This window comes from Melampsora larici-populina, assembly GCF_000204055.1.
Source record: "Melampsora larici-populina 98AG31 unplaced genomic scaffold MELLAscaffold_3, whole genome shotgun sequence".
NCBI lineage: Eukaryota > Fungi > Basidiomycota > Pucciniomycetes > Pucciniales > Melampsoraceae > Melampsora > Melampsora laricis-populina.
The window spans coordinates 81,189-99,831 of NW_006768767.1; the positions used below are offsets into that span (position 1 = coordinate 81,189).

General features: G+C 40.3%; 4 protein-coding genes across 4 annotated transcripts; 2 read left to right on the forward strand and 2 right to left on the reverse strand.

Moving 5' to 3' along the window:
• Positions 1-276: 276 nt before the first annotated feature.
• On the reverse strand, positions 277-3,507 carry MELLADRAFT_46732 (putative aorsin endoprotease precursor; the record flags this gene model as incomplete). The annotated part of the gene is made up of 14 exons (XM_007405385.1): positions 277-492; positions 585-603; positions 679-727; positions 790-969; positions 1,084-1,361; positions 1,436-1,505; positions 1,618-1,717; positions 1,786-1,845; positions 1,923-1,990; positions 2,091-2,167; positions 2,218-2,294; positions 2,454-2,596; positions 2,748-3,036; positions 3,108-3,507. The coding sequence occupies 14 exons, from the start codon at positions 3,505-3,507 to the stop codon at positions 437-439; spliced, it is 1,866 nt and encodes a 621-aa protein (XP_007405447.1).
• Positions 3,508-5,757: 2,250 nt separating this feature from the next.
• Positions 5,758-7,117, forward strand: MELLADRAFT_33101 (uncharacterized protein; the record flags this gene model as incomplete). Its single annotated transcript, XM_007404861.1, has 6 exons — positions 5,758-5,935; positions 6,071-6,233; positions 6,367-6,451; positions 6,524-6,639; positions 6,711-6,781; positions 6,867-7,117. 6 exons carry the CDS (start codon positions 5,758-5,760, stop codon positions 7,115-7,117), a joined length of 864 nt encoding a protein of 287 aa, XP_007404923.1.
• A 5,963-nt stretch (positions 7,118-13,080) lies between these two features.
• Positions 13,081-14,201, reverse strand: MELLADRAFT_59397 (uncharacterized protein; the record flags this gene model as incomplete). The annotated part of the gene is made up of 3 exons (XM_007405384.1): positions 13,081-13,845; positions 13,923-13,993; positions 14,075-14,201. The coding sequence occupies 3 exons, from the start codon at positions 14,199-14,201 to the stop codon at positions 13,081-13,083; spliced, it is 963 nt and encodes a 320-aa protein (XP_007405446.1).
• Positions 14,202-15,112: 911 nt separating this feature from the next.
• Positions 15,113-17,600, forward strand: MELLADRAFT_74019 (uncharacterized protein; the record flags this gene model as incomplete). The annotated part of the gene is made up of 5 exons (XM_007404862.1): positions 15,113-15,393; positions 15,500-15,572; positions 15,638-16,237; positions 16,309-17,075; positions 17,150-17,600. The coding sequence occupies 5 exons, from the start codon at positions 15,224-15,226 to the stop codon at positions 17,289-17,291; spliced, it is 1,752 nt and encodes a 583-aa protein (XP_007404924.1).
• Between the last annotated feature and the right edge of the window lie 1,043 nt (positions 17,601-18,643).

The following is an 18,643-nucleotide window of genomic DNA, read 5'->3' on the forward strand; positions in this document are numbered from 1 at the left end:
GTCTTTCTGAACCTGGCTGTTTGTCTTCACTTTTCACATTCTCGTTTGGGATTTAGGTTGTGTTTTATCTGTCTTCTATTTCAATTTACCCCGGATTCATAAAAAGTGTATTTTCTTGTATTTTACTATCATCATTTGCTTTGTGTTCTTTGCTACTAAGAGGGGGAATCGATATTCATGATCGCAATCAACAATAACCTTGATTCTCAGGGGAAGTTTCACCCAATTCTGATAGTTCGTTGTTATCATAAAACGCTTGCATGAGACCTGATATTTCAAGGATGACTACCCCATACCGTGCATTTCTTGCTGATATACAAAGTAATATGGATACTCTACTTAACGATAAGCGTGTACACAGAGCGTGAGAGGATGCGAGATGGAAAGTGTTCCTGGTATTCCTACACTTATTTTCTTGTAATCCAATGAAAATGCTTTACTGAAGGTTGGAAAAGAGATTGAGAAGTTTGGGAAAATTGATGGTTCCTAGGCCTGAAGCAATAGGATGAAGTTCATTCAGGAATATGTCAGCTTTTGTTCTGAATTTGAAAGCTTCTGGATCGTTTTCGTAAATGTCAACATACCGGTAAGAGGATCCCAGCCCTATGATCATAACGAAGAAGCGGGAATAAAATGTTCAATCTTCATGTAAGCATAGTGATAGAGATTTGAACGAACCTTGACTGCACTAAACCCGCGAGTTGTGCACCCAGGATTGCTGCCACTTCTATACTCCACATGATAATTCAGCGAGTGTTAAATTGATGATAATTGAATGATACTACTCACGTGATATCATTGAAAGCATCGCGAAATCCGTCCGAGTACAATGCTGGGTTCAAGAATCCTACCGGACTTTTGCCCATGCTGATCCGAGCATCGTTGATGAGTGTGATCATCGAGGCAACAACAGGAACTGCTGCCGATGTGCCATATACCAATTCAAGTTGTCCATCAATAGAAACTGCACTGATTGTGTCAAACAAAAAACGTTATTCAATTTCACTCTAGTATTTCAAGGTTTGAATTCATTTCTGAGTCGCCAACCCTGATCAAATACCTCTATCAAACAGTCCGACTTACTAATTGGCCCCATTTGCGCTGAGATCAGGGTAACCGCGTGTCTTCATGGAATTGTTGAACTGACTAGAGGAATATTCAGGTCTATGTAGATCCCAGTAAGTTTTGAGGGTCTTTTTTTGATATTCTGGAATTTCGAATAGATTACTAAATCCACCACCGGATACAAAATAAGTTGAGAGAGACTCTTCTGGATCCCGAACACTGTTACCGGGTTTGATTTGAGTAGCCCCTATAATTGTTACAAACGGGCATGTACCCGGAAATGTCGGATTGAACCTCTATAAGATATGAAGGGGTCATCATTGGTTAGTGTAAGTTTTTTACCGCGGAGGGGACCTGTTCAGCCACTGACCTTTCCTTGGGGAGATGCACGATTGTCTTCAGTCAGGCAATTGCCCCGAAATCCTGCTACTCCGTAGTCCCTTGATGAATGGGCATGTGATCGTTTATATCAGATTCAAAGGAAATACGACCCCTGACCAGACAGACAGGGAATAGATCCCGTGAACAAATACATGAATAGGTCTGACGTACCCGGATGAATGCAGAAAAGTGACACCCATAAGCGCAAGTTTACCGTACTCCTCACATTGTCTTCTGAGATAATTTGGCGTTGCCTCTGCTTCACTCATACCTACGTCAAAATCAAAATAATGTCAAGAATTGATAGGATGACTGAATCTATTTGAAAATCTCACGCACTGTAAGAAGAAGATATAACATGGGTAGCTTTGACGGTACCACAGTCACGTTTGTTATATCCTTTGGGATCTGGAAAATAAATTGCGTAAATTATTTGACATTCAAGCGATCGGAACAACATGTCGAATGTGACGCACCAGGATACACGCCATCCTGTGATGGGTCGAGCTTTTCGTGGCAATATGTGGCATCCAATGCATCCAAGCTTTGGAGGATAATTTCAAGTCAAGATAAGCCACCTGTTAGCGAATCAGCGGATTTTGAATTGAGCGAAAGATGTAGAGAAGTGGGTGATTGAGGTTTACAAGTTGTTAAATCCGGAACCTGCGATACCATCTCCAACTTGGTAAAGTTGGACCTGGATAAACTCATAAATCAGCAACTAAACCCTTGATGAATGTTGAAACTGAAACTCGCCTTGAGTGGTCGGACCATGGACATTGCGTAAGAGAGATCCAAGTTACTCTCCAAGTTATTTTCGTAACTCTGCGCTGTTTGATCAAGTTTACCTATTGTTTTTGAAATCAAAGATCATATCAGAGCGATGCAAAAAGGAAAAATGATTTTGAAAACCTCGAGATTCACCTCCTTGAATGGACACTAATTCAGGTCTTTGCCCGATCATACTGGGGGAGTACCTCTACAAGTTCAAATAGCTAAATTAGTACACAGAGTGGGTATGATCACTATTTGGAAACTCCCCTTGAAAAAGATATCCAGATCGTCAAATATCACAGCTCTAGGGCTGTATTCGACTAAATTATTCGTAGTTAGTATCAATTGCTCATGTTTTAAGATCAGCCCAGGAAAACTTACCGACTGCCATGCTGTTCTTCTCGACTGATTTCGAGACATAATCCTCGTAATGATACAGAGCGCTGGATAGGAGAAAGTGTTTATAATGATCAATATCGCAACTCTCATCGGCTACGTTATGTTTTGGGTGAATGTCAAAGGCCTACTTCAGACAGTCCAACGTTGTAGTTTGATCACAGGTGGAAAAGGGGTCGGAGGACTCTGAGTTGATTATTTGCGGTTTTGGAACTGGTTTTCGAATCAGAGGACTTCCTTGTGCCACATCTATGGAATGTATCTCTCGCTTGAAGATTGTGCTTCTGCGTTTATTATTTCTCTTTTGATTGCTTGCTTGTTCGATTTTACCCTTGTTGCTACGCATGTCAAAGTGGACTGAAGGAATCACCAAGTCGAGGTGATCTGATATATATTCAGGAACACTGTACTCTTCACAGGCTTAAAAGGAGAAAAGGGTGTCAAGAGCTGGAAATCTCTTCAGGCATATAAGTGGGCGCTATTCAAATTACCTATATGAACATTTCCGTCTGGATGGTCGTAAATTCCATATTCGGTTTTGAGAAGTTGATTGGCTTGTGAGACCGTCAGGTCCACGTCAATCCAAGCACCACCTGCACTTAATTGAATATCCGCGCCTTCCTCTAGTACATCCTTCAACCACTCTTGCACTTTGATTTGGCTCTCTGGAGCAGGTTGGAAAAAGGTCATGATTTGCTCATTGGTCCAATGCTCGGCGTATTCAGTCGAATCAGGTGACGCGACCCGGTGAAGTTCTGATGAAAGTTTTTCAAGATTTCTCTGCTTCAAACCAAATCGGATTTTAAAGTGACTATCGGGGCGGAGGAATTTTTGATTGCTTCGAATCCAAAGCGGATTTTCCGAACGTCGTTCGTGGGTCACGTATGACATTTTGTTGGGCTGTGAGGCTTTGGTACAAGATATACATAGGATAATGAAAAAATAAACATATTTAATAAATGATGTACCGGTCGACGAAGCTGATTGCGTGGGGGTCGACATCCTCAATGTCGAAGGAACAATGTATCGTCTAGGTTGAGAAAAGATTCGAGATGGAGAAGAAAACAACCAAAGTTGCGACGCATTTATACGCGTCGAATGAACCTCTGCAAAGAGCTATTCAGACGTGACCGGGATGCGAGGTGTGTATGTCGGTCATCAGGGTCTGGTAAAAAGTTATGGTTGCGATCGACCGAACCTCAAGGAGTATCCAATCGGTGCTTGGCGAGTGTCAGTGACAAGGCGACTTAATGGTGCCTTGATGGCCAGGCGACTTAATGATGCCTTTATAATCAGGCCCTGTGATAGCTAAGCTATCAAACACATCATGTGTATTCCGGTAGACCGATGTTCATCAGAGGTTTGTAAAGCGAAGATGTCATTGTGAGCGAGGTGGGATCTTCATCTGTCTTTTACAGCTACATGCATATAGCTGCATCATGAAGGAAGCCGAAGAAAATCACAAGACTGGAGTCGCAGTCGAATGAACTTTGTCGAGATCGGTCAGGGAATGGGCATGGTCTCTGAGACAACATCCGACCTTTAAAGGATTTCTTGATCAATGATGCCGATGAGCGATGAGCAATGAAATGTACGAAGGGATGAAAGACAAAGGCAAGGAGTAAACTTATCAAAGTCCCCCAAGGAGACACCATGCTCGAAAAAGGCGCGCCTTTCTTCTCGCTCTACAATACACGCGCGCCTCGAGGCTCGCACCCAAGGCCAAAGTGTGGGAGTCTGGAGATAATCTGCCTATGTATGCGTATGTGCAAATAAGCTGAATGATGTCATGATCAACATGTTCCGAAAGTCCTTCGGCAACATGCATCTGATTTTTCGATCTTACCCTAAGGAAAGGACAAAGAGGTGGCAAAAGATGTGTGCAACGTGTTTCCTTTTGCATCTCCAAGTTCACTTCAGTCTATCCAAGTCTATCCCGAATCTTTTGGTGTCAACGGGACTGTGATATTCTGCTTGTGCTTGACCAATACTCGATCGAGCATCCAGACTCCAGAGGTTCGTCGGCTATTTTGTACATAGGCGGCGCGTTGAGGAGTGAGGTCTAGGCTGGTCTACGTGCAACTCTGCGAGTACATACGAACAACATTTATATCCCCGCTTTTGATTCAAAAGGATGTTGGGACGAAACAGGATTCATACGAAGGATTTCTCGGGTTGCAATTTGTGAATACAACGCAGTGTGAGTAGTCATAACATTGCGATTTGTTGGCTCGCGAGCGGTGGAGAAGACAAAAGCGTGTGAAGGACGTGGAGACGCTGAGGAAATTCAGCTGTCATTCGAGCAGTTCACCATTGTTCCGTTGCCACTGAAACGACAAATATCTCGAGAATATATTATCATTTATATACATCCTCATCCACATGGATACACACACAACGATAAGAATCGCGAATGGTTGACTTGAGTGGCAAAATGGCGGTTCCAAAGAGCGACATTAAAAGAATCATTTGCTGATGCTCAACTACCGAGATAGGAATAAAGAACCATGATGATTTGATATTCAATTGAGACTCGAAGTGGGAATTCCTTCATTGGTGTTTGAGGCGAAGGGCACCAAGAGTCACGTTCAAATTTCGATCATTATACACAGTGCACCCCACCTTTGCCAATTATCACCGTTAAACTTTTGAACTGAAGAGCCAAGACCTCTCAAGCTCACAGCAACTCAACTTTGAACACCACTCCGCACGAATAGAAGCTTAGTATACTACAGCTAATTGAGCCTCAAAAATATTTCCCCTCCGTGTTCACGTACGGAATTATCAAGCATCAGCTTGATTCTCTGACCTCCACTAGATTCAAGATTGGGAGATTTTTAGAGATACCGCATATCACCACTTGACCTACATCACAAGCGATGTCAGGCGAATCCATATTTCAATCCATAAGTTCAGTTGCTTTACTTTGTTATTGGTATCTGTTTTTCCAGCTTTGACTGATCGCATCCATTTAATCTCAATCCAGCTTTCGATCTCCTTTTCCAAATTGCCCAGCGGACTTTTCTGTCTCCATTCTTCACCATGTGGCTCCCTGTTCTTGCTCTTGCTCAATCCTCACCTGAACTTTATCAATCGTCTATGAGATTTCTCGTGTTCGTTATCATTCGATGGATTTTAATTATGTCTTCAAGAGCTTGGCGAAATCGTACATGGGCTTTTTGGCCGGAGCGCATTGATTGGACTGAACAAATCGTCCTTATCACTGGTGGGGCAGACGGGCTAGGTAGAGTCATAGCAGAAACACTTGCTATGAAACATATAACAGTGGTAGTGTTGGATGTGAAGCCGTTCGTGAATAGTGGCGAGGGACTTGAATGTGAGATTCTTTCATGAGAGACATACCGTCAGTATATTCCTTGTTTGATACTTATTCGTCACGAATCATTACTTTCAAACCTTTAACTGGATCAAATCTCGGGATCATTGAATGCAGATGATATCCATCACTTCATTTGCGATGTATCAAATCCAAAAAATGTAGAAGAAGTAACAGACCGGATCAAAAAAGAAATAGGCGACCCAACCATCGTCATCAATAACGCAGGTATTGTGAATGGAAAATTGATCGTTGATCTCCAACCTGATGACCTTAAAAGGTACGTTGATTTTTCATGGTCGAGAAAAATATAATGAATATGAGATGGAAGTAAACGAAGAACGATACACAAAGAAAGAATGCTAACCTGATCTGATGATCTGTGACAATTTTTAATTCAATCTTCTCCACAGGTCATTTGGAGTAAACGTGATATCTCATTTTCTGATCTTGAAAGCTTTTTTACCTCAGATGATAAAAAATGGCACCGGTCATATCGTTGAGTCTCTATCTCTCTACATTCTAATCAAATCTGTGAAATTGATCTAATGTCGAGCATATTTGGGTCAGGTTACAATCGCTTCTGTTTTGGGAACATTAGGAATCAGTCAAGCCTCAGATTACTGTGCTTCTAAAGCAGCTTCAATCAGTTTACATGAGTCTTTACGACAGGAACTCGATTCAAGGTCAGTGCCCATGTCATTCGGTCCACAAGAGATTTCGTTCAATCGCTTACTAAAGTTTTATGCGTATCCAGACATCATTGCCCTCGAGTCAGAACAACATTAGTCTGTCCGGGAAGGTTGGAGACGAAGATGTTCGAAAAGCGTGAGTTACATTTCTTCTGAATGTTTGACTGACTCGTGATGATTTTAAATAAGGTGTTACTCTCCTGGACTATCATCATACGTAGTCAAACCGCAGAATAGGTTCTTCTTACCTCCGGTTGCTCCTCATGATTTAGCCAAATTGATCATTCAAGCTTTAGACTCACATCTAAGCTCTGATATCTATGTCCCAGTTTATACCAGTTGGATGTGGATCATACGTGGATTACCCAGTTGGGCTAAAGATTTGTCTCATTGGATTGTAGGTTCCAATGAATCTATGATAAACTTTGGACCTGTCCCAAAACAAGATAATCAACATGATGTCAAGGCGTGATGGACCCAGTGATTTCTTTGATATTTTGAAAAACATTTTTGAAAAAGAATTGGTAGGTGTCCATTGGCTATTGGTCAAATATTACCGGACTCTCTTAAAGATAGATACACGTGTCATTGGTTTAATTCTGAAATATTTTCTCTAACTGTCTGATTCATTTGCACTCACACATGACCAAGCTTTTATCTCATTCTCATGAAGAATCCACTATCTATTGAACTATTATGATTTTAATAAAAGGACACTTGGATCTCATCATCTATTTACTGCAATATTTTGTTTAATTATCTGGTTCATTTCACTACATACACCCATATCTGAGCTTCATTTAAATGATTTATTGAATTATGATAATTTCAATGAAAGTATACTTGTATCTGATAACAATCATATTTGAGTGCAGTCCCTTTTCAAATCCCTCCTCAGAATCCCATCAAGGGATAGCTCAAAAGAAGTGAAGGAATTTGGTGTGTATTCATATTGATCATTAGTCTAATCAGTGGTTGTCCACTTTCTCCATTCACACTAGTATGAATCCACTGATCTATCCATGAGAGTAGAGCCACATTCTGTTAAATTTCAAGTGCATCATACAAGCACCAACAGGAAGGAAGTGCAGGAAGCTCAAATGGATCCAGTTTCAATTCACCTCATCATCACTTCTGGCTCATCAATCAAGAAGACACAAAACTTTTATGATTGTGTCCATTACCATTTTTCTAATCTTGTACATCTGATAGTGATTTGGCAAAATCAATTGCTGGAGAAGCTCATCATCTAAAATCGAAAATGGGTTGCAATACCTAGGATTCAAAGATAAGGGGACTCTCACTCACCAAGTTGAGCCACAGTTGGAAGAATTTCACAATTTTGAAGTGATGGGAGGAGCCAGCAGCTAAAATGAAAGGATTGTAAATATCAGAGGTAAATTGAATTGTATATCTCTCAATTTGAACTGTTAGCAAAACCCAATCTACTGCTTGGTTGGACAAGAGAAACTCTGCTGCTTTCTGCCCAGAGCCCGTCAGCGTCTGATGTATGCAGTTCAAGGATTGTATGATTGTGTCACAACCGGGCAAAATGGACCTGCTTTATGACCGGTGTACCACACATCGGCAAGTGTCGGCTCTTGAATCAACCCAAGCCTGTATGACTTTACTTAACATTGTGTCAACATATGCATGGTTGTCTGATGTTTACCCAATAGCTTTCAAATGTCTGATACTTTTTGTCTCTTGCCACTCAAGTTCTTAATCAACCTCTAATTATCAACTTCAGGTAGAAGCCAGACTCTTTGAATGAATGGCTGATACAATACCATTGATTGGTGTTTGGATACATTATCCCGCCTTCACACACTGAAAACATAATGTATTTTTCCAAGGTGAAAAATGATTACATTTATTTTACAAAATGATTAAAAATGCATTAAGTCTGCATTTTTCTGCATTAATTCTGCATTATTAATCATCTTGTGCTTCAAACTCAATCATTCTTCACCTTGAAAAATACATTATTTTTGCAGTGACATTGGGTTCTCTTTTGGCTCAGATTAAGCCAATTGCCCAGTAGCAATGGTTAAACGTGATGACATTGTGGCTTCGAGCCATCATCCTGCTTCTTGGCTCTTTTCCATGGCACACACTCACAAGTTGTTTTATCAAAGACTTTGTGACCCTTTCAGATCTTTTCACTGTGCGCTTTGTGCAGGTCACATCACCTCAATGGAAAAAGTTTCTACTGTTGGTCATGAGCACTATTGCTATTCCACTTTCACTTGGTGTCCTTGTGTTTGACCTGGTTAAAGACAGACTTGAGGAGATTCAGTCCCATTGGCTGCAGTTGTGTTGACGAGTTGGGTGGGTCTTATGTCATCAATGGTTTTGTTTTGTGTCTCATTGTTTGGCAAATAGTTGCACTCTGACCTGATGGTTGGCTGGATACGCAATGGCCTGCTATTGGATAACCATGTCACATAGAAGTACTGATCAATCTATATTGTGCAGAACAATATTACACAGCCTCCTGGTGGCTTGGTGCTGATATGTCTCAGCTGGTTTATCACAGATTTATTGAATCTTGTGGTTGCATGGCTCTGATCTGCGCCTGTGGTCTGGCCATTGCTTGTTACCGCTGCCCTGGCTGTTGCAGCATTTTTTAGCAGGGAATGTTGTAGTATTTAAAGCTCAACAAGAGCTTTACAACACCTAAGAAGGGATAATCTACTACGTGTAATATAGTAGAAGTTGCCTAAAAACTGCCTTCTTCAAAGAAACCAGGACAAGGGCACTTGCTCACCACTTTGTGATAACAGAGAAAAAGATAAAGGCACCAGAGAAATAAAGCAATAATGTTGTGAAGTATTATTCCCAAATTTTAAGCGCAAAAGTACACACACTATGTTATTACTAGCAATACTGTTGGTAAGTATTATTCCCAATTTGACTTATAGTCTTTAACACACGTAAATAAATTTCTCCTTGCTTTGAAGGGGCGGATTTAAGTGATCTTAGTACAAATATAGTAAATAAATGATGATTTATAACACTACAACAAAGGTATAAGATGCAGAAAAGGGAACAACAATCCCGAAATCATAGTACTTATATCCACATGTAACAACCTCTACAATAGTCAACAGCCTCAAAAACCAGTCAAATCCGCCTAAAAACCCTAAAAACCATGTAATGACGCAATATAATGATCTTGTTACTAATGTATGATGTAATTTTCACAGCCAAAAGTGATCAATGTCGCAATGATTTAATGTACAGCACTTCTTAAGATGAATACAGGTGATTTTTTCCTTGTAAACTAGCTGCAAACCAATTTTTGAGATTACAAAAGTTTTCAGAAGTGGTCCAATTTACATCTACTATAGTGCATCTTGTAGCCCTCGTGATACTGATCATTTATGACACCCATATGACCTATTTCTGATGAGTGATGAGTAAGATATTGAGTTGTGAAGTTAAGGTTTTTGGTGTTACATGCTGACTTGTGACTGTAAATTCGAGATTCACACCAATGTCTTATTTCCCTTATAACGTTTTACATACACCTCTGTTACTAATAATTTAAAGTTTGTAAATTATGTAATCCACTCTTCTGCGTTGAATGAGCTATCTACCAACTTAATTTGATGTCATTTGACATATGTAATTAGCTGAAAACCTTCATTTTCCACAAAATTCACCCATTTTCTCCACTTTTCACAGCTGCTACTCTCTTTTTCTTGGTCATGTAATATGACATCATCTTCTATAACCTAAAAAATCCCGGAAAATCCTCTTGGCAACCTTAATTTCCACTACTACCACCATTACATATGTAAACTACACGCATAACCCTTGTTTACCAACTTCGAAAAAGTACCTTTCTGCTAATAACTTCTGTTTCCCTTATCAACCTTGAAGATAAAAATTGTTACTGTATAATAAAGTGTTCTTCTTTCATATTCTAACCTTATAAAACCCATAACTTAATTATAAATAACCTAAAAACCATTTTCCAACTTTTACACCTATATTTCCAAATTTTTCTTATCTTTTCTTTTTATGTCTTTTTGTAATGACTTTGTAAGTAAACTATATTGATCTTAAGAATATTTTTTGAAATGAGATGACATAATATTGAGCTAATAAGTATACATAAGCCTCTAAGAGCTTCAATTGATCTGAAAACCTGAATTTCAAATTTCCTGCTATACTGAAGTTTCCTAATAACTTGGTAAAGTAATGATGATTTATTTTCTTGCTTGATATCATAAATAGATCACCACAACGTACCCACTCTCTCCCATCTTGCCAGCCAAAAATGTAGCAAAACCAGGATCAGTTCAGTTAGATTCCCCATGTCCTATTTGTCAATCCTTGTGACTGAGTTCAATTCACATTATTCCAACAGCATCTGAAAATGAGCAAGACATGGCCATACACAACCCAACTTTGGGGTTGGATGACCTCTGGATTTGTCAAGCCTCTCATTCAATTGGCTGGCAAACAGACTTTGACTGAGGCCAATGTTTGGCAACTTTCACCATTATTTCAACACCATAACATCTTTCAAAAATTCTTGATATCACTCATGTTTGTGATTTCTGTGTAACATCATGCAATGAACTTCTATGTCTCTGATGTTTGCGGTTGATCCCCTACAGGATTGTCAAGGAGCCCAAAGGTTGGATCCTTTGGCAACTTGTGCGTTGGAATACGATTGATTTGATGATCAAACTCCTCACTGAGATTTGGTCCACAGTAGTGAGCTTTGTTTCAAACTACGCTCTCAAGCGTATACTAGACACCTTTGTGGTAAGTGATCAACTCAGGTTGTGGGTGCGCTGATAATTTTGTAGGCGCGCCGAGGCACATTTTTTTGTGATTTTTCGCGCCGAGGCGCCACTTGGCGCGCCGGGCGCATTTTCTTACAAAAAAAATTGCCGACAACCACAATGTTGTTTATACATTGTCATTTATTCTACATTTGTATTGCTAGAGCTGTCTACCGCCACCAAATTACCTTTTGGAGGTGAGAAAAGCTAAAAAGAGCTGTCTTCAAAGCTCACAGCAAGGATCCAAGTCTCCAATATTGGCGACAGGACATAGAACTTCAAAGATGTGGTGCGTTTTGTGAAAGGCACGGACACTTCTCCTCCAATACTAATATGAAAATATTAGATACAATGTACCATTATGGAATGCATGAAATCATCAATGGTGATCATGATAGCTCATAGACTTCTAACAGTCATAGATACATCATCAATGTATCTCCCATATGATTATTGAGGAAAAAATCAGACTAGTGTTGATGACATTGTATTTCTTGAATTATGACAAAATTATTGTCTTAGAAGAAGGAAATATTGTAGAGTTTGAGACACCAAGAAGCTTGTTAGAGAGAGAAGATGGTCACTTTAGAAAATTGTGTGAGATGGCGCTGATACAGACATGTTGTTTAAGAGATCATCTGCATCTGATTAGAAGGTTTTCATTTAGGAAGACATGTGATATATCTTCCGTGAGGATTTGCAACTGACTTGAATGCCGATGGCAATTGGTTTTGTCACCTTGTGAAAGGTCTGTTGGGGTCTTCATGGCTCACTGGAAGTGAGGTGCGGGATGAAGGAATAAGAGATATAATAGGCATTGGATTGGAAGGGCCTCAGAGATAGATATGCATACACATCATTTCATTGTGTGATTATAGCTACAAGTACATTGAACAGATACAGAAAAAGAATTGATCATGTTATATATTTAGAATGTCATATGATTGTGAACTATTACAATGCAATCATTCGGTTTTGTTTTGAGGTTGGTTATTGTTTTCTTAGGGATTTTCCTCTCTTGTTATGGTTTTGCTTTGATCAGGGAACTTTTGCGGAGGCAAAGCCCTGCTCGCTGCTAGACACTATCGGATGAATATCTACCAGCCTCCAAGCTGTTGATGTTGACTAATAGGATCTGCCCTGGGACACGGCTTTGTCAAGGAAACTTGAAGTTTTTGTGCCAAGTAAATTTAGACGACTTGGACTGACCTCGTGTCTCATGGCCCATTGGCACCATCCAATCAGAACAATCATCTCCTGGTCCATGTAGCATCTTTCGCAGCTACTATCAGAGTGATTCAAGAACACATCCAGGTCATTGTCACAATCAATTCGAGGCTTTCCTGTAAATGCCAATCCTCCCGTGAAGCATCAAGAGTCTTCTTAGTAGTAGAAGCATTGAAAGCATGAATCCTGATTGGTATTCAAAGGTTTCTGACTCGGTTTGTGGTTCCATAGTTCCAATCAGTAATCTGACAAGCTTAGGCCATTCCCTCCTGTGCATTCGAATCTATCCCAAAACCTGATTAGAAGACCTTGCGAGAGAAAAGAATCTAAACAAAGCCTTACGATTTCTGGACATTCGAAATGATCGAGTATTTTATAAAGTTCATCGAGTTTTCTTCTCTGATAGTCAGTGATTGAGAGAATGTAAATGAAGTCGAAAATTCTTGGGGAGTTGATCTTGAAACATATTTAGTTGATCAGTTCCAAGATTTTGTGGCGAGTGTTGCCATTGGCTCACAAACTCCAACATTGATCTTTCGCAATCACCAGCATGATTGCCAACACTGAGAGACATGAGTGAATTGTTCCACTTGATCGAGCACCATGAGCCATGAGGAAGAAATAGTTCTAAGAGTGACAAACGCTCCAGCTTTCGTAGCGATGAGAGTGCGAGACTGAGTGTCTGGTATGCAGAACCAGATTGGAAGTCAGGCACGACCTCAGCCGGTCTAGAAATATACTCGAATTGGGTTAAATGAGGCATACGATTGATTACTTGGGCCAATGTTCCATGGTCAAACCAAGTAGGTTCACCAATGATTTTTAAAACCTCGAGGTTCCTGCAATGTGAAACATAAGAGAGTATCTCCCGAGTTAGCTCTTGAAATGTTACCCATGTCATTCGGAGTGAGCCATCTGGATTCTGTTGATCTACGAACGAAATCTCAAGATCAAAACGCTTGATCCTCGGTCCAACTAATTGAGTCAAAGCATCCCTTGTCATTCTCAAAAAAGGTAGTAAAGCTCCAGATGATACATCACCAATCGAAAGAAAGATTTCTACCTTGATATTACGAATATGATAAGTAATCTCAGGTCCAACTTTGAGAAGTCTTTCCAAAGAACGTATTGAACCTTGACTTGGAGGTGATCCTAAATTTATCAACACGTTCTACAAGAAAACCGCAACTGTCAACACAAATGGATTTCAACAAGATTTTGAAAGAGAGAGAAGAAAACCAAGCTTACTTTCCATGTGTGACGATTGCAACGTTCGAACATCTCATGGCTTAAGCAGGCTAGCCTACTGAGTCGAGTTCCTGATAAATTGGACAAGTTTTTCATTATCATCAGTAAAAGACAATACAACGATAATATCACAGAGAAGATAGCTGAATTACCTGGGGCAGCAAGACCGTTTCGAGGATAGCTAGGTTGGGATTGATCGGAATGAATGTATAAATCTATGATTATATCAATAATTTCCAAAGGAAGGTTTTGAAATAAGTGAGTAAAAGAAGATGACATTCTTTTCTTTTGGCTCTGGTGTGAGGAATATATTTTGAGTTCTTCGAGGGTTTGGTTATGGAGATAAACTGTTTTTGGAATTCTGTGAGGTGATTTTCGCGATTAGATTTTCTGGTCTTTTCTAATGCTCATTGCTGAGGGTGTATTGTTATTTCTATCATGTATGGAAATCCTTACAACATTCTCAGCGTTCGCTGTTCATAAGCAGGCGTCTTCGTCATTTCGCGTCATTTCGAGCTGACTGGCCAAAGAGCATTTTATGGCCTATACCAAAAGCTGGAGCTTTTCAAGGTCGATTGTCGCAACACTTTCCTCTTCGCGCGGCTTTTGCTAGCATTGTCCAATACTCTCCGCATCATCCCTTGCTCAAGTCTTATGAAAGATTGGCAAAGGGAAGTACAGAATAGACCATTGCGAGCTGCGCACACGAATGCAACTATTGAGTACGTCTTATGAAAATCGCACACCATATCTTTGCACGATACTACCAAAATTTATCTGCTATTTACATCACATGAGATTCTTTAACTCGAAGTTCTTGTCTTGATCCTTTGGATCTGACTGACTTCAGTCACGCCAGAGTGCAACATAAATTTAACTTGTGCATATTCATTTCGGCAGTATAATGGAGTGTTTTAGATATCATTCGATGGGGTTTTGACGTTATGCAAGCAACTTGTTCGTTTTTGAATCTCGTGACCCGGTGTCAGGTTCGTTGGATGGCAGGAATGATTGAGATATAAGATGTTTTAGAGTGGACATAAACTTGAGTGATCAAGAGGAATGTGAGAGGATGGCGGATAGCGATAGCAGCGGTGATATGTCTGTGTCTGGGTCCGGGTCCGGGTAGCTCAGTTAAGTCCAGCCAACTTCCAGCCAACTTTCAAGTCACTTTCTGTCAACTTGTTCGAGTCTTCCCAGCTCATTCAGTTCACCATCGACACCAACTATCCCCACACCTATCATCCACCTCAAAGAAGCTTCATTAACCTTTCGAACACTTCCCTAGCCTATCGCACATCATGGCGAGCCTACTTCAAAGTCTACCTCAGCCTGTTAACCCAAGCGTTGAACTCGTTGAAGAAGACCAAGGAACTATAGCTCAATCTACTCAACAACTCACACTCGAAAACCAGATTATCATTCCTCCATACGGTTCACGTCGCGGTTGGAAGCCTCGGTTACCGGATCAGTACGTGGCAGCTCAAACTATCACCTATAATTCATCAGACTTTTGTCGCTCGTTCACCATCATCACTTTTTACTCATGAACGAATCATTGTTGTGTTTCATAATAGTTTCGGGGATGGAGGAGCTTATCCTGAATGTCATTTGGCTCAGTACCCACTTGAGATGGGTCGCAAGAAGCATGTGGGCACACTTCTCTTCCAAGTCAAATCAATCAAACCCTATACTCACTTTCACCTCGTTTTCAGGCTTCAGTCGGGAACACGCTAGCCTTGACTGTAGATGGAGAAGGAAAGATTGATTACACGAAGATCGCGAAACAAGGTCACCGAGACGGACGACATGTGCAAGCCCAATTCAAAGATCTCGTTCCACTCGCTCACAGGGCAGACTTGTCAGCTGAAGCTCGTAGTATGGAACGCCCATCAGAAGAAGAAGTAGACGCAACCACTCAAAGAACTCGAGCAGCTCTCGAAAAGCTTACAAACTCCAAAATCAAAGCTGCTCAACCTAAACATGTACCTGAAACAGGTGGTACAGTAAGTTTTGTACGTTATACACCTAATACGATGGAAGGTTCTGCAGATGGAGCAGGAAAACAAAGAATAATCAAGATGGTCGAAGTAGTAGAAGATCCACTTGAACCACCACGTTTCAAACACAAAAAGATTCCAAGAGGTCCACCTTCTCCACCTGCACCTATCTTACGCTCTCCACCTAGAAAAGTCACTAGTTTAGAACAAAAAGAATGGATGATTCCACCTTGTATTTCGAATTGGAAGAATAACAAAGGTTATACTATTCCACTTGATAAACGATTGGCGGCTGATGGTCGTGGACTTCAAGATGTAATCTTTTGTTTGTCAATTCTTCTGCAGTCATCCACAAACGTTGACGATTGTTTTTCTGTATTTTTTAGACTCATATCAACGATCGATTTGCGCAATTGTCCGAATCGCTTTACATTGCTGATCGACATGCCAGAGAAGAAGTCAGACAGCGTTCATTACTTCAACAACGATTGGCTCAGAAAGAAAAAGAACAGAAGGAAGAAAACCTACGTTTGTTGGCCCAACGAGCTCGAGAGGAACGTTCTGGTATTCCTCGGGTGGTGGCCGCTTCAGGAGGTGGAGCTATGCCTACAACTTTAGCAGGATATGGAAGTGACTCGGATGAGAGTGGTAAGGAGGGATCTGGTTCAGAAAGTGGTGCAGAAGACGGTGATGAAGCAGCTGCGAAGGCTAGAGACGAATTAAGAAGAGAAAGACGTAAGGATCGTGAACGTGAGATGAGAATGAATAATATGGGTAACGAGAAACGAGCACAACATTTAGCAAGAACCCAAAATCGGGATATAAGTGAAAAGATCGCATTAGGATTAGCTAAACCGACGATGTCAAAAGAATCAATGATCGATTCACGTTTGTTTAATCAAGAAAGTTATAGTGGTACATTTGGTGATGAAGATTCTTATAACCTTTATGATAAACCTCTCTTTACTGGCAGTTCTGCTGCTGCTGCCATCTATAAACGAGGTGGAGCACAGGATGGAGACGATGATGGCGGTGAACGTTATGGTGGTGGTACAGAAGAAGGTATCACTGGTGCGATGAGGAATGATCGATTTGGGCTTGGTGTTGCTGGTAGAGGATTTGAAGGAGCTGATCTGCAAGAAGCACGAGATGGGTGCGTGCCCTTTTTTCTTCGTTTGATGTGTTGTGAATGTAACATTGATCTAGGTTGTTTGTACGGTATGACAGACCTGTACAATTCGAAAGGGACACGATGGCTACCGCCGATCCGTTTGCAATCGATGCTTTCTTAGATGAAGCTAAGAAAGGTGTAAAACGAGGTTTAGAACATAGAGGTGGGGATGAAGAATCCAAGAAACGAAGAGGTTGATTTGGTTTTCATTCGATTCTTTGAAGCTTGAAAATTTTCTTATCAATTCAAAACAGATGATGAAGGTATGAACATCACTTTCGTATAATGAATTTCTGTTGTGTGTGTTTGAACATTGTATCTAGCTATTATAAAAGTGAGTCTATTTCGAAGGATCAGAATCATATCTTGGTATTGGTCTTCCTTGATGACTTGACTTTTCAGGTTGCTTTTGAAGCCTCATTTCGCTTGCAAGATAAGGGCTCTGATGGGTATGAGTGTGAAGTAATTTAGCTTGGTTACTTCCCTGGTAAATGGTTCATTCCCAATACATTGAAAGTTGAGACTTGTTGGGTCTCTCAAGAGGACCACAAATGCAACAAGAGCAGAAAAATAGAAAAATGTCTCTCAGAATGCCTAGTCCTCAGTTCTTCTTTGATCAAAGATCTCAAAACAATTAAGACTTTCTAGGTGATGTTCACTGTGTCTTACAATGTCAAAAGTGTAATCCAGGATGCGATGCTTCAAACAAGGTCTATAGAGGGCGTCAGGTTTTCATTCCCATCCCTTCCCCTTCCACTGCCTGATAGTCCATCAGTATTCTGGGTAAATTCTCTATCCTATATCTTCTTGCCCTTGCAGATTGCACTCCCCTTAAACTTTGTGACCTGGAAAATTGAATACCTCCCAAAGACATTTGGAATATTCATAAAACTTGAACTACAATCAAATTTACCACCACCAACTCAGTCATAGCTTCTCATCTCAAAAGCTTCCAGGCTCAACTTTTAAGAAAAATTAGGTAGACTTATTAGCTGGTAACCCCCACAAGCAATAATCATGGTAGTGCAATTCAATGTGTTGGATGGGATCAAAAGAAGGTACAACAACGGAGAAGCTAGTGAAATGAATAAGATCACCTCTATATGATTCACGGGTGTGGTATGTTTATAAATATCTTTGAATATCTTTGAATCAAGTCCCTTGATATAACACACATATATTTCCTTCTTACAAAACAAAATGTGCCTCATATGTTCTTTGAGATGCCATACATTGGTATTTCCAGACTATATCAAACACATGTTTGACTACTTATGTAAACAATATTACTCACTAATCAATTTTGATTTCAAGATTGTAATCCTTGAAGACTGGAGCCAATAGTCACTTCAACTTTCCCAACAAGCAGTTTGTGCGTATATACCGATTGAAATACAAATAAAAATTCTGCTGTAGTCAAAGCAAATACTACACTTAGTGTGTAGTGTAGTGTCCCGGTTCAAATGGAGCTGGACCAAATTTTGGTCTTCTTTTTCAAAAATAGAGTTCAGGTAGATGACTGGGTACATACGCTCTAGATCTACGACCTG